Here is a 13,120-nt window from a genome sequence, read left to right as displayed (position 1 = left end):
GGAACAATTGTGTTTGTTTTGCTGATACCAGGTGAAGCCACTGGTTTGTACCTAAAAGAATGAAAACGATGTCCCTGGCAACCCTAGAGTCCTAGTCAGAGTGGAGAGATGCTCACACCACAAGCGGTAGATGGGCCCCAGGATGCCCACCTCCCATCTCAGTTTCTCTCCAGGACATGTGCCCACTGAGCAGAACTGGGGTGGGCAGAATCACTCCACTCCTCAGCTTCTAACTCTCTCTTGCTTTTGCTGAACACATACAGCACATGTATGTAGGATGCAACTCTGTTCCATTTCAAAGTCCCCCCCTTCTTCTCCATTCCCAAGTGTTCTGTGCCTTCCTCCTGGCCCCCAGTACTCCAGTGACTCTCATTCTAGAATCCCACCAGAACCTGCCATCTGAGTCAGTGCTTTCTAACCACCTCTGGCCAACCCTATGTTCCAGACCATCAGAGTCCTGCTGTGACCCCAATTTGTTTATGTGATCAACTTGAGTCATGCCACAGTATCAACGGATGAAAGTACAACACTTGCAGTGATATTCAGGCCTATACTGGGCTTTCTAGAGCCTTACATTAAAGCAAATACTGGGCAAAGGTGTCCCCCCTCCTATCCCCTCCAATCAGCTTAGTTACTGAACTTATACATAGATCTCTGGGAGGACAAAAAAAAAAAACAGATTAAATTTTTTTTTATCTGGTTTAAAATATAAGACATTTTTGTTTGTTTTTTATTTACGTTTCAGCCTCATTTACTAGTACCCTAGCCTCCAAACTCTTTCTTTTAAATTGAACACATGATTCATGCTGAAATTAATAGTATCAACCTGATGAAGATTTTATGCTAAAAGGAAAAAAGAGAAAATTTAGTTCATGTCTTAGTGCAAACTAAGTGTGTTTTCCTTAAAGGTCTAAATTCTTACTATATTTAATTTAGGTGAGAGATCATCAGACTTATAGATTTTTTAAAAATTTAATATTAACTTAGAATAAAAGTTACTCAGAAATTCTCTGAAACATTATTCTGTGTGCGGGCCTTCTCTGCCTATCTTTCTGATACAGAAGGTGCCTGTCATAAAGGGAGCTTTGCTTTACTTTCTGCCAGCAATTAGCAATGAATTTCAGAAATGACATTTTTATTTGCTTTTGTTTTCAGAGCTGTGGTGATTTAAGGGGGCTCTTTATAACGTTTTTCTATCCTTTAGAATTGCTCCGTGGAATAGCTGCTCACTGGTCCTTTCAGCTCACTCAGCAAGGAAACAGCAAAGGCGACATAAATTTAATCTCAATATGCATGATGAGGAGAACAATATTAAGCACATCATAATCTTATTGTGTGAGTCTCCTAAAGCACTCCTATAAAAGCTGCTGAGGGCCCTGGCTCAGTGGGTTGGGCATTATCCAGTGCACAAAGGGTTACCGGTTTGATTCCAGGCCAGGGCACATGCCCAGATTTCAGGCTAGATCCCTGGTGTGGGGCGTGCAGGAGCCAGCTGATCAATGTTTCCCTCTTTCATTGATGTTTCTCTCTCTCCCTCCCTTTCTCTCCCTCTTTCTCTAAAAATAAAAAAGAAAAAAGAAAAAAGAAGGAAAAAATAAAATTGCTGTCAAGGAAGCAAAACGGTCAAGGTACTGTGTGGACGTCATGGAATTCCCACTGTGTGTGTGAGAGAGACCAGAAACTGTGATTCCAGCCAGAGAGCCCAACTCTGTTTTTTTGGTTGTTGGTGTTTTTAAAAAATATATATTTTTATTGATTTCAGAGAGGAAGGGGAAGGGAGAGAGAGAAACACCAATGATAAGGAATATGCTGGGGTCCAATCCCAGCAGGTCCAGGGTTGGCTGGCTCCTGCATGCCCTACTGGGGATCGAGCCCACAACCTCGGAATCAAATGGTGACCTTCTGGTTCATATGTCAATGCTCAACCACTGAGCCACACCAGCGGGGCCCAACTCTGTGTTCTAGGACCACAGACAGCAGTGTGTGATGGGAGAAAGTGCCCAAATTCAGTGCTCCCCCGAGTTCTGCCATCTAGCTCGTTATATGACTGGAGGCATGTCACTCCTTCTCTGGGCTCCGTTCCTCAATAGAACACAAGGGGGCTGTCCTGAAGGAAGGCCAAGGTTCCTGCCAGTTCTAGGAGCCCAGAAATCCCTGTTTCTATCTGCATATTGTGGGCACTGGACACTCTTAGCCACCCGGCAGGTTGGCATAGAGGCCCGTTCTGGGACAGAAAAGACCTGAGGACATCTGCTTCCCTCTACCACCAATTTTTCAGGGATCAAAACAATCTGCAAGAGCCATAAACGTCAGCATATTGTATTGCTGAGGTATGCATAATTCAGTGTCTCAGGGCAGCTTCATTATCTGTCCATGGTCACTCTGAAAAAGCAAAAGACAGCCTGCAGGGGAGCACATGCACAAGGCTAAGTGCATAGTTCTGGGCTCCTTCTCATCTGCAGACCATGCGTGGCCCTTTCCGGCCCCTTGGCCACGCCTGGAGGGCCCACCTCCGGTCACTCCTCATCAGGAAGAGCATTTATTCTCCAGGTAGCCACAGGTCTGAGCAGCTCCCCTACCTGCCCGGTCACATCAGGTGGGGGGAGGCCTATTTTCAGGCCCTGGAAAGTTCCTAGAGGTTCCAGTTCTCCATATTTAAATACAGAGCCTTGCCCTAACTGGTTTGGCTCAATGGATAGAGCGTTGGCCTGCAGACTCAAGGGTCCCAGGTTCGATTCCGGTCAAGGGCATGTACCTTGGTTGTGGGCACTAGGGAGTGTGCAGGAGGCAGCTGATCGATGTTTCTAACTCTCTATCCCTCTCCCTTCCTCTGTAAAAAAATCAATAAAATATATTTTTTAAAAAATAAATAAATAAATAAATACAGAGCCTTTTTGAGTCAGGGATGAAAATGAACAGAAACTAAGATTTCTTGGTCACTGTCTCTCCATTATTAAATTATAATAAGGTTTAAAACATGGAGATCTTATAGAGCTGAAGAAGGATATAATCAGAGACCCTAGAAACACTCCTTTCCATGTCCCAAGAAAAGCAGCATTTAAAAATTAGTGTTCTTCTAGAGCTTCATTGGCAGGATAAAATCTGTCATGCTTTCAGGGCAGGGAAGGGGAATAATAAAATCTGATACTCTGAGAATGTGTTAGATGACAACCAGCCAACTAAACAAAGGCGATTTCTGAAAACCAAAACGCCTTACATCTTCATGTTCTGAGGAAGGCAATTGATGTGACAGAAATGTTCAAATTGGTTTGCCTGCAGATTATCCCATTTGAATATAACAAGTGAATTCCCCATACATGGTTGCCATGGAAACCAGTCTATGTTTCCCCAGACCCAGGCCCTCTCAGAGCTAGGCGGGAGACGCGGACAAGAGGCACTAGACCGTGATGAGGGCTGGCCTCTCCTCTGGTGCCTCTCTCTTACAGCTCCCACGTGTGTCCACGGGCCCCTGGTTCACTGGGTGACCCTAGACACGGTGGCACGTGCTGGTTCCGAGGGGCAGGGTCCAGAACAAAGCAGGGTGAGCTCTGTGAGTAGGAAGCAGTAACCTCTCCTAATGTACTAATTTCATAGACTGTCATGATTGTGTCTGCCATTTTAGCCCCATTGGGTTTGTGGGGAATTGACTCCTGCGCGTATTCATTCCCACTAATGAGGGAGAGATAAGGCGGACACGGTGGGTACAGCGGTGCTCCTTTTAGATTTCCTCTTCAGATTCCCTGTTGGGAATATTGGCTGTTCCCCGCTCCCAGCTCCTAGTAGCACATTTCACAAGGAATTGCCCCCTGCTACAGGGAATGTCCCCCTGCCACCCCCTACACACACACACACGCACACACACACACACAAACACACATACACACAGTCCTCAACCCAAGGCCACCCCACCCCAGCACAGCAGGCAGCCAGGGTTGGCTGATGCAGAGATACAATCCAGGCAGCTCTTCACCCCCCGCCCCCCAGAGAATGGGCTGAAGCCTCTGTTGCAACCACACTGCTGTTCAGTGTCTCCTTGCCCAGTCCCTGCCTTCCTCTCTCCCTTTCGGGCCCGTCTCCTGCATGATCTCACCATTAACCCTCTTACACAACCCTCAGAATCTGTTTTGAGAAAACCCAATCTAAGCTGAGGATTAATACACATAAACGGGCTAATCCAAACATGGAGAGCCAAGTAAACCTTGGGCTAACAATTTTTGAAAATGAGTTCTAATCATGTTTCCTGCAAAACATCCCCAATAAAGGGAAGAAAAGAACCTTTTCCAACTGTGTTCCTGTAGTCACCCAGGAGTAGAAGACGCGATTATTAAAATTCTAAAGCAGAGAAGCATGCACATTTTCAGTCCACAACCCACCTGTAAGAACTGTGGAGGAGAATGCCACACCTGGTAAGGTACCTGGGACACACAGGAGGGACCGACTTCTCAAATGTGTGCGGCACAGTATTCAGGCAAAACTCATCTGCGTGCCCCGGGAGCCCTGTTCGAGTGGCGAGTTCCCCAACGAGAGCCTCTTACCTCCAGGACCAGCCACAGCTGTCCTCCCACACACTCATCCGCTTTGTAAAACATCCCGTAGAACTTGACAACGTTGGGATGATTAGGAAGAAACTGCAAGATGTTGTATTCTGCTTCGATCTCTTCATCCATGTCCTACACAGGGTTAAAAAAATGCTGGATTCAGCCTGACGTGTGAGGAAGGGCACCGGCAGGAGGTCACGATAAAGCGATCAGCGAAGGAAGCATGTTCACTCTGCATTTTTATGTCATCACTACCACATCTGGAATACATCGAACTTGAATAATTATTATATCAATAAAATGTCTTCATTATATCTTTTTTTCGTTAGCACTATTATCATAGATTTTTTTTTTTAAATTTAGAAATGTCCAAATTTTCAAAGCCGTTAAGAAGTCGCTTGAAGGGACCCGACACAGGCTTGGACACCTATAACCTCACTGTGCAAAACGACGCCCAGCATTACAAGCCTCGATGCTCCGGGCTCTGAAATAAGAGGCCAGGCTAAGGTGATTAGGTACCACAGGTGTGGGTCCCTTTGTAACTTACAGCGAGAGCAGCCTCTGCATAAGCCTGGGGAGTGAAATACATCACTCTTTTCAAGAGAATCCCTTTAGAAGAGCCCAGAGGGTCAAAATAATAGTAAACTGGACAAGAAACAGAAAGTCAAGGAAAGTTTAAACTCCCAAAGGAGTCCTGTCACTCCGATGAGCTGACAAACTGCGACTCATTTTGAGATTTCATGCCAGCTCTAGTGAAAAGTATCCCTACACCTAGGAAAGAAGTGGGAAACTCAGTGTCCGTGAAATAATATATTGCGGTAACGATGGGCCACCGTTACTTACACTGATTGGATCCAGAATTTTTACTGCAGCCAGGCTCCCATCTCTCTTGTTAGTTACCTTGTAGACCTTGCCATAGGTGCCTTTACCTATGGTCTCTATAATTTTCCAGGTATCCGTGGGGTCTGGAAGCGACTCAAATCCAAGCATGGTGAGGTTGTAATGAAACAATCCATAAAGATGTTTCCTGGTGAAGAGAAAAGCTTGTTACAGGCAACAGATCACAGCACTGAGGGCATGGGCGTTCAAAACAAGAATATTTTTATTTCGGAACCAGCAACCTTGTGGTACTTTTTCTTTTCATTTTCCCTTTCTATTTTAAGAAAAAAAATTAAAGGGGATTTGAAGCTTCTTTAAGAAATGAGATATAACTTAGAGGGTTGGCAACATGACTCTACAATATCTTTAAAAACACAACTTTAACAAGGGGGGTTATATAAACACAGCAGGGGGGAGAAAACAGGCTAAAGAGGCCAACTGCGCTTGGCTGGACAGTTGTCATTGTAGGCTGCTGCCAGGAGAAGCGTCTGCAAGCCAAAGGTGTTAGATCTCCATGCCTCTCTGATGATCACTGGAAACCAACCTCCAAACTCCATGTGCGAAGTCTGGGCTGCTGGGAAGGATCTGATGCCTGTACCAGGTATCAGTCAATGGACAGCAACCACTGCCAACCAGGTCTTGAGTCCTACGAGGATCGGCTGCACTCAGCCCCTGTCAGTTCACCAACAGCCTAGTGTGGGAATCACGCTGAGTGGTTAACCAGGAACCACAAACGCACTTTGCCTATTTAATAAGGACACAGCCCTGTGCAGTTTAAGTACAGTTGGCCCTTGAATAATGTGGGGTTTAGAGGCCTCACCCCACCCCCCACCTGCGGAGTGGAAAAACCCATGAAAACCTTTTAACTCTCTAGTAGGCCCTTCACATCTTTGATTCAACCAACCTCAGCTGGAAATGCAAAAATATGATTTCAATCTGCGGGCAGTTGGCTGAATCCATGGATGCAAAGCCCACAGATACAACAGGCTGACTGTATTTACTGAAAAAAAAAAATCCAAGAATAAGCCGACCCATGCAGGTCAAACCTGTACTATGCGAGAGTCAGCTGTACTTCAAGCAGCAGCAGCACGCTTAGCAAGCAAGGTCACCCGAGACTGATCCCATGGAAAAGCCCCCTGAAGTTAGGTCGCTCCCGGGCTGGATGAGGGGTCCCAACCCCATTCTGCTTCAACCCCAGGGGAGAGGCTTTCAGGCTCCAACAGCAAGAGCCATGGCCTCCAAGCCCCACACCGTGGCTTGGTGTCCACCAGGGAAAACACTTCTGCCCCATGCCGGGCATTCCAATTTGCACTTCTAATTATTTTCCAGGCTGCATTCTCCCCAGGCACAGCCTTGTGCCCTGACACAAGAACTGACTTTTTATCTTTACCCTTTCTGATGGGAGCATTTCAAAGATATTGAAAACCATTACCAAAAGAAAACAAAATATAATCCCAAAGGCTGAGGGGCTGACACTGGAAGGGAGCCTGTCTTCCCGGAGCTCATTTGGCAGGCACACCCCGCTCCGAAGGGGCCTGCAACCAGCACCTCAAGAGCCCAGGCAAGGCTCCCCCTGGGCTGAGGCACAGAACCCAAAGGGCCAGCTGGTCAAACAGCTCCTGCCTTCCCTCTGCTGGTTTCCAGATGCTCCTGAACGCCAACCTTTCCTCCTGGTCCGGGCTTCACAAAGTCAATCTTTCTCCCGACAGGCGTCCCAATTGTTGCCATGTCTGTACTTCACCTGTGCTGCTAGTTACTACAAACATGTAAAATAATTGCTTTTTCATATGAATAAATATCTTTAAAGGCACTTTTGGTCACTACCCTAAATGCAAAACCAGTATCATCCACCATATTTCAAAATTAACTGCAAAAAGATGATTACACTAAAAGAAACAGTTATTCCAGTCCTGCCAGACACTGCTGTCCCTGCCCTCCCTTGCTGAAAAAGGAGATCATTGAGTAATGGGGAGGAGTTAAGACTAGCACCAACTTCTCCCTTCATGTCATCGGAAGACCTGAAAAAGAATTGGCAAGGAAATAGCTTTGTCACTAAGCAGTTCGGTGTTCTTTATTGGGAGATCCCCCAAGTCTCTCAGCGCCTTGAGAACTGCTCCAAGCTTGGCTTCTACAATAACAAAATACAGGACCAGCCAGGGGTGCTGGTCAAGGCCAGGCCAGCTGGTGTGGGGAGGGGAGGGTTCTGAGATATGCTTCCTAGAGAGAAGAATCTGGCCCATCAGCCTAAATGGAATTGCTGCACTCCAACAGCAATCCCTGTTTCTCCACCGGCAGGTCACCTGCCTCTGGGCACAGGGCAGGGACACAGCAGCACACAAGTCAAATTGCCTGTGGGATCCTGGCCCTACCCTGAGACTTGGGCCAGCTACTCATCTCTCTGTACCTCAGTTTCTTCATCTGCATCATGGGGCTGCTGCTCCTGGTGATGCAACCCACTTAAACGGGCTGCATTCAGGATCAGGAGATGATGATACACTGAAGTGAGCGCAGTGAGCACTCAGCAGTGTCATCTGTCATCACAAGAGCGCAGCCCCAGGTTCTGCTTCAGAACAGGCAGAGCTTAGCCGTTTTCTGTGCTATTTCACGTTCAGCTACAGACTAAACGAGGATCAAATTAGTTTTGCTCCAATCAGTTAATAGTTTCCAATGAATGGCTGGGATTTGGTGTATGCAAACGAAATTAAATGATAGAATGTGGCAGCAGGAGAGGATCATGGAGGCCATTGAATCAAGTGGTTTTCTAGTGATTTCTGACCTCTAACCCTTTTGTTAAATGAAATCTTATTTAGGATGCTGACATATAGGTTGAGAGAAGCAGGGCAGCTCTGACTGAGAGAACCAAGTGCCCACCCTGTGTCCCCAGTGGGAGGACAGACATTGTAACCAATCATCCTGGTTTGCCTGGGGCTGCCTTGGTTTTGGCAATGAAAGTGGCATAGCCTGGGAACCTCTCAGAACTGGGCGAACTGAGACAGTTTATCACCTAGTATCTGGTGCCTCCCCAGAGAAATGTTAGAAAACCACTGTTTACATACCCACACCTCACCCACCTTGCCCTCTGCTATGGGCTAAATTATACCTTCCCCCAAATTTATATCTTGAAGCTCTAACCTCCAGTGCCTCAGAATGTGACCATATTTGGAGGTAGGGCCTTTAAAGAGGTAACACAGGTAAAATGAGGTCATATGGGGGCCCCTAGTTACAATATGATTGGTGTCATAAGAAGAGATTAGGGCACAGACACGCACAAAGGGAGGACCATGTAAAGACACGGGGAAAATGGTCATCTACAAGCCAAGGACGGCGACATCAGAAGGAATCCACCCTGCCAACACCATGATCTCAGACTTCCAGTGTCCAGAACTTCGAGGAAAAAAATGTCTGCTCTGTTGTGTAAGGCACCCAACCTGTGGTACTTTGTATGGCAGCCCTAGCAAACGAGTACACTCCCTTTTTACAGATGAAGAAGCTGAAGTTTAAGAGAAGAAACGAGAATCCGACCCTTCCAAAGGAGGCCAATCCATGACCTTCGTTCCACACAATAGAACGGAGGGAATCCGCCAGTTAACATTGGTTACCTCTGACCAACTGTAACAAATACTGAAAAGGTCTGTGTGGGAATACCCCAATCAGATGGAGGCTAAGTGCCCCGCAGACCTAATGGATGGAAATATCCACCCCGCCCCCAAACAAGAACTCCCCAGAGGGATTCATCCGCAGTAGGTGCCGATGATGGTGAGTGGGAGGCAGGTCAGGCAGGTTCCACTGCCATGCCCATGACTTCCACCTGAGGCCCACAGACAAGGTTAAAGGTGCAAATGAACAGGTGTCCGTTAACAGGGTTGACAGTCTTCTCTCTTTAAAATCAATACCCACCTCTATCAACGCTCTGACAATTGACTACATAGTCAGCTCGATCTATGGCTGCTTATACAGCCCTGGGAAGGTGAATATAACCTGCCGGGGAGGCAGCTGGGGCAGCCCTTCCGACAGCCAAACAGCTGCTCCTGACCAGAATGTCAACCTTGAAGGTCGGCAGCCCTTCTGCCTATGCCTGTGTTTGGGGCATGACAGAGCTGGAGCCTCCTGGAAATAGCCAGGGTTGACCAAAAAAAGAGCCAGGAGCAATCTGAAATGAAAGAGATAAAAACTTGGGACCTCAGGACTCTGCAGAACCCTCAAAGGCCACGAGGAAGCACCTGGGCTTCCTGCAGTCCCCCCAAATGGGGCCCCATTATTTATTTGAACGTGAAATGAAAGAGTGACCTTGGGAAGTGAGAAAACTCAGGTTACATAGGCTACTCTCTCTGAGAGACAAATAGAACCAAGTCTGCCTCAGTAGAGTTAAGCCATGGCTTTGTCAGTGTGGAGAAGGCTCGTGCAGTTTACCAACCAATCAGAGGTCCTATTGGCCTGGAGTTGCCTGTGTGTGCAGTGGCTGTAAAGTGAAGACTTGGTGAACACTGTTTTTTTCGTGTATAGCATTACGTAACTCAATGCCACAAATGATTTCTCATCAAAGTTGCTGCTCTCTGAGAGCAAGATTCTGCTGTCGCCCATGTTCCTGTGGCATCCAAACCCTTCCACTACCAGGAACACCAATCAGCAAGGCAAAGAGGACATCACCTAGGAAAGATATCCCCATCCAGTAAAGTGTCACATAGGTGGTAAAGGAATATTTACCTATCTTTATCCACACATTATTACTAACCAAATATCTAGGAAATGCCAAAACTCTTCATTACGTAAGCTGATAGAGTAATAGACAGATGATAGATAAATAGGTAGATATAGATATTTAGTAAGAGATTTTCTCCTTGCAGTAACATAGTCCCTTGGAAGTTGGAACAATTGTTTTTTTTCTTGTCTGTTTTGTTTTTAGAAGACAAACTCTTAGAAGGCAGGAGCCAGGCCTCCTTACGGTGGTGAGAAAGCAGGCTTGCCATGTTTGTTCTGTTGATGAGTACAAATGAACTGGGCGTGACCCCTGCTTGCAGTTAGGAGCAGGGCAGGCCATCCCCACCAGAACACTCAGCTCCAGCTCCCTCCCACCAGAGGGGAGGGCACTGGCCTGGGTGACACAGCTCATGTCCATTTCACATATGGCTGTAAACTAACACCCAGCTTCTGCTTTATCTTATCAGGATTGAATGTCTAAAGACTTCCTTAGGAGTTTTGGTTTCAAATATCAGCAGAGGACATACCTTTCAAAAATAAACCATGAACTATGTTAAGGTTTGGTTTTGACAAACATTATTCCACAGCTTTCTAGCATTACAGAACGTCAGGCATTATGCTCCCTGATGGAAGCACTGCCTAAGAAATAGTGCTGCAAAAAATAAAATAAAATTTAAACCTGAATCTGATTAGCTTCTAGATTATCAATGACGGGAAAAAAAAGGATAGGGCAACGGGTTAGACAATACCACGTGTCTGAGATAAGAGAAATCCAGGCTCTGAGTCTCTCAAAGAAACTCTCCAAGACAAACCAATTTCTCCAAAAACTAAATGGCAAATAAAAACAAATAGATTGAAAAGGGCAACCTCAGGATTCAAAGAGGCTTAGAATACACATCAACTGTGAAATCAAGTATGGAGTCACAAAAACAAGCTAAAAATTACAACATTTATGAAGTAATTAGATCAAATAACTGGCTAGTTATTTGATGATATTAAGAAAGCATTGTTAACTATGTTTTAGTTGTGATAGTTGTATTTGTGATTATGTTTTTTAAAAGGTCCTTATTGCTTAACGACACATACTGAAATAGGTACAGGTGCAATAATATGCCTGGGCATGTATGAGAAGAAAAAGCAGGAAGAGCCATATTATGAAACAAGGTTGGCCCCGGGGAATAATTATTAAAGCTGAGAATATGGGGGTTCATTATTATATTCTGTTTACTTGTGTATGTTTTTCAATTTCCATAATAAAAGGTTCTATAAAATTCTGCAGAGCTAATGTATGTCAGTATACATTCCGTTATTCATACACATGATCAATCCCACCTCCCTGAAGCATTTCATCACCACCACCCTGGATAATACTCTAAAAAGTCTCAAAGTGCCTGGCCAGTGTTGCTCAGTGGTTGAGCATCAACCTATGAACCATGTAGTCTGGGTTAAATTCCTGGTCAGGGCACATGCCCAGATTCTGAGCTGCATCCCCAGTGTGGGGGGTGCAGGAGGCAGCCAGTCGATGATGATTCTCTCTCATCATTGATATTTCTATCTCTCCCCCCCTTCCTCTCTGAAATCAATAAAAATATTTTTTAAATGAATAAAATAGCTCGAAGTCTTATGTGTGCTAGCACTTTACTTACGTAGGAAACAGTAAACCACTAATATAAGACCAAAAAAAACACCCAGGCATTTGATTGTCAGAAAGTCACCTTCCCAATCCACCTCCCACAGAGTGAGGCACAGTCAGTCCCACTCTGTGGCCGATGTCCCAGCCCAAACTGCTCTAAATACAGAACTGTAGTTAGGAGAAACTAATGGACCGCTGAATGGCACCAGAAAATCAATAGGCAGAAGAGGGCAAGTGACCTTCTCCTGCCCATCCAACTTCTGCTCTTTCTTCCTGAAGAGGAAAAGAGAAAGGACATCAATATACAGATGCCAAAATGAGCAAAAAGATGATCACCACAAAAATCTGCAATCTTTTGCATCTTGTCCCTGAAAGAGAAACTGCCCAATGACATGGAAGCTGCGTCTGCCCAAGGCTAAGCACAGTCACACCAGGAAGAGAGAAAAGCTTGCACATTAACTAGCTGGGTGGGCGCCTCCCCTGGCCCCGCCCAGGCAGCCAGTAAAAGGAAAAGGAAGAAGAGTCCAAGTTGAGCCTTGACTTCAGCAATAAAAGGAATCCATGGAACAAATTTCACATGTTGTCCTTAAAACGGATGTGTGTAGTGAAGAAGACTGACAGACAGACATTTCCTGGTAATGTTACTGAATGTCAAGGCGGAGAGAGAACTTCTCAGGTACACAGAACACACACACCCCAAAACAAAATAAAAGGCAAACAAAATACTCAGTAGTCAACACAAGAAAATATGTAATCTGTGGGTTCTGGGGGAGAAAAAGTGTGAACAAAAACTTCTCTACAGCCAATCTTTTTAAGTATTAACATTTTTCCAAAAACAAACTAGGAAAAAATATTTACATCAAGAGTTGATTTTTTTATCAAGCATCCTTATCTAATAAAAGAGAAACATGGTAATTGGCGAATGACCGCTACCCTTCCCATTGGCTAATCAGGGGCGATATGCAAATTAACTGTCAGCCAAGATGGCGGCCGGAAGCCAGGAAGCTTAAACTGAACATGAGGCTTGCTTGCTTCAGTGACGGAGGACTGCAACATTCCCCGCCTGCCTTGCCGGCCTCTGAGCCTGCAATTTGAAACATAGTTACAAACATATAAGTTAAACAATACCCCAGAAACCTGCTTTCAGCGAGCCTGGGATCTCAGATCTGGAGTTGATACAGAGTTTCGATTATAGAACCAAAACAAACCAGATACCTTCTTTCAGCAGCAGAGGCCTCAGAGCTGGAGCCAGGCTAAAGCTGGCCCAGAATAAAAAGAAAAAAGAAAAAAAGAAGCAGTTGGGAGCTTCCGTCACCCGCCAGCCTGAAAACAGCCCTCAGCCCCTCACCAAGCCTGGCCAGGCACCCCAGCC

The 13,120-nt window shown here is 45.7% G+C and overlaps 1 protein-coding gene across 1 annotated transcript in view; it reads right to left on the bottom strand.

Moving 5' to 3' along the window:
* The window catches only part of MYO3B (myosin IIIB), a 356,270-nt gene that overhangs the window by 340,435 nt on the left and 2,715 nt on the right, over positions 1 to 13,120 (bottom strand). Inside the window, exons 2-3 of the mRNA XM_006766548.2 lie at positions 5,382 to 5,565; positions 4,536 to 4,670 (exon numbers count right to left, since the gene is read on the bottom strand). Coding sequence (XP_006766611.1) covers positions 4,536 to 4,670; positions 5,382 to 5,565 — 319 coding nt within the window. The remainder of the gene's footprint in view (positions 1 to 4,535; positions 4,671 to 5,381; positions 5,566 to 13,120) is intronic.

The sequence above is a fragment of the Myotis davidii genome, unplaced genomic scaffold, assembly GCF_000327345.1.
Source record: "Myotis davidii unplaced genomic scaffold, ASM32734v1 scaffold59, whole genome shotgun sequence".
Lineage (NCBI taxonomy): Eukaryota > Metazoa > Chordata > Mammalia > Chiroptera > Vespertilionidae > Myotis > Myotis davidii.
Note: the sequence above shows the minus strand (reverse complement) of the source record. Positions and strands in the feature narration are given on the sequence as shown.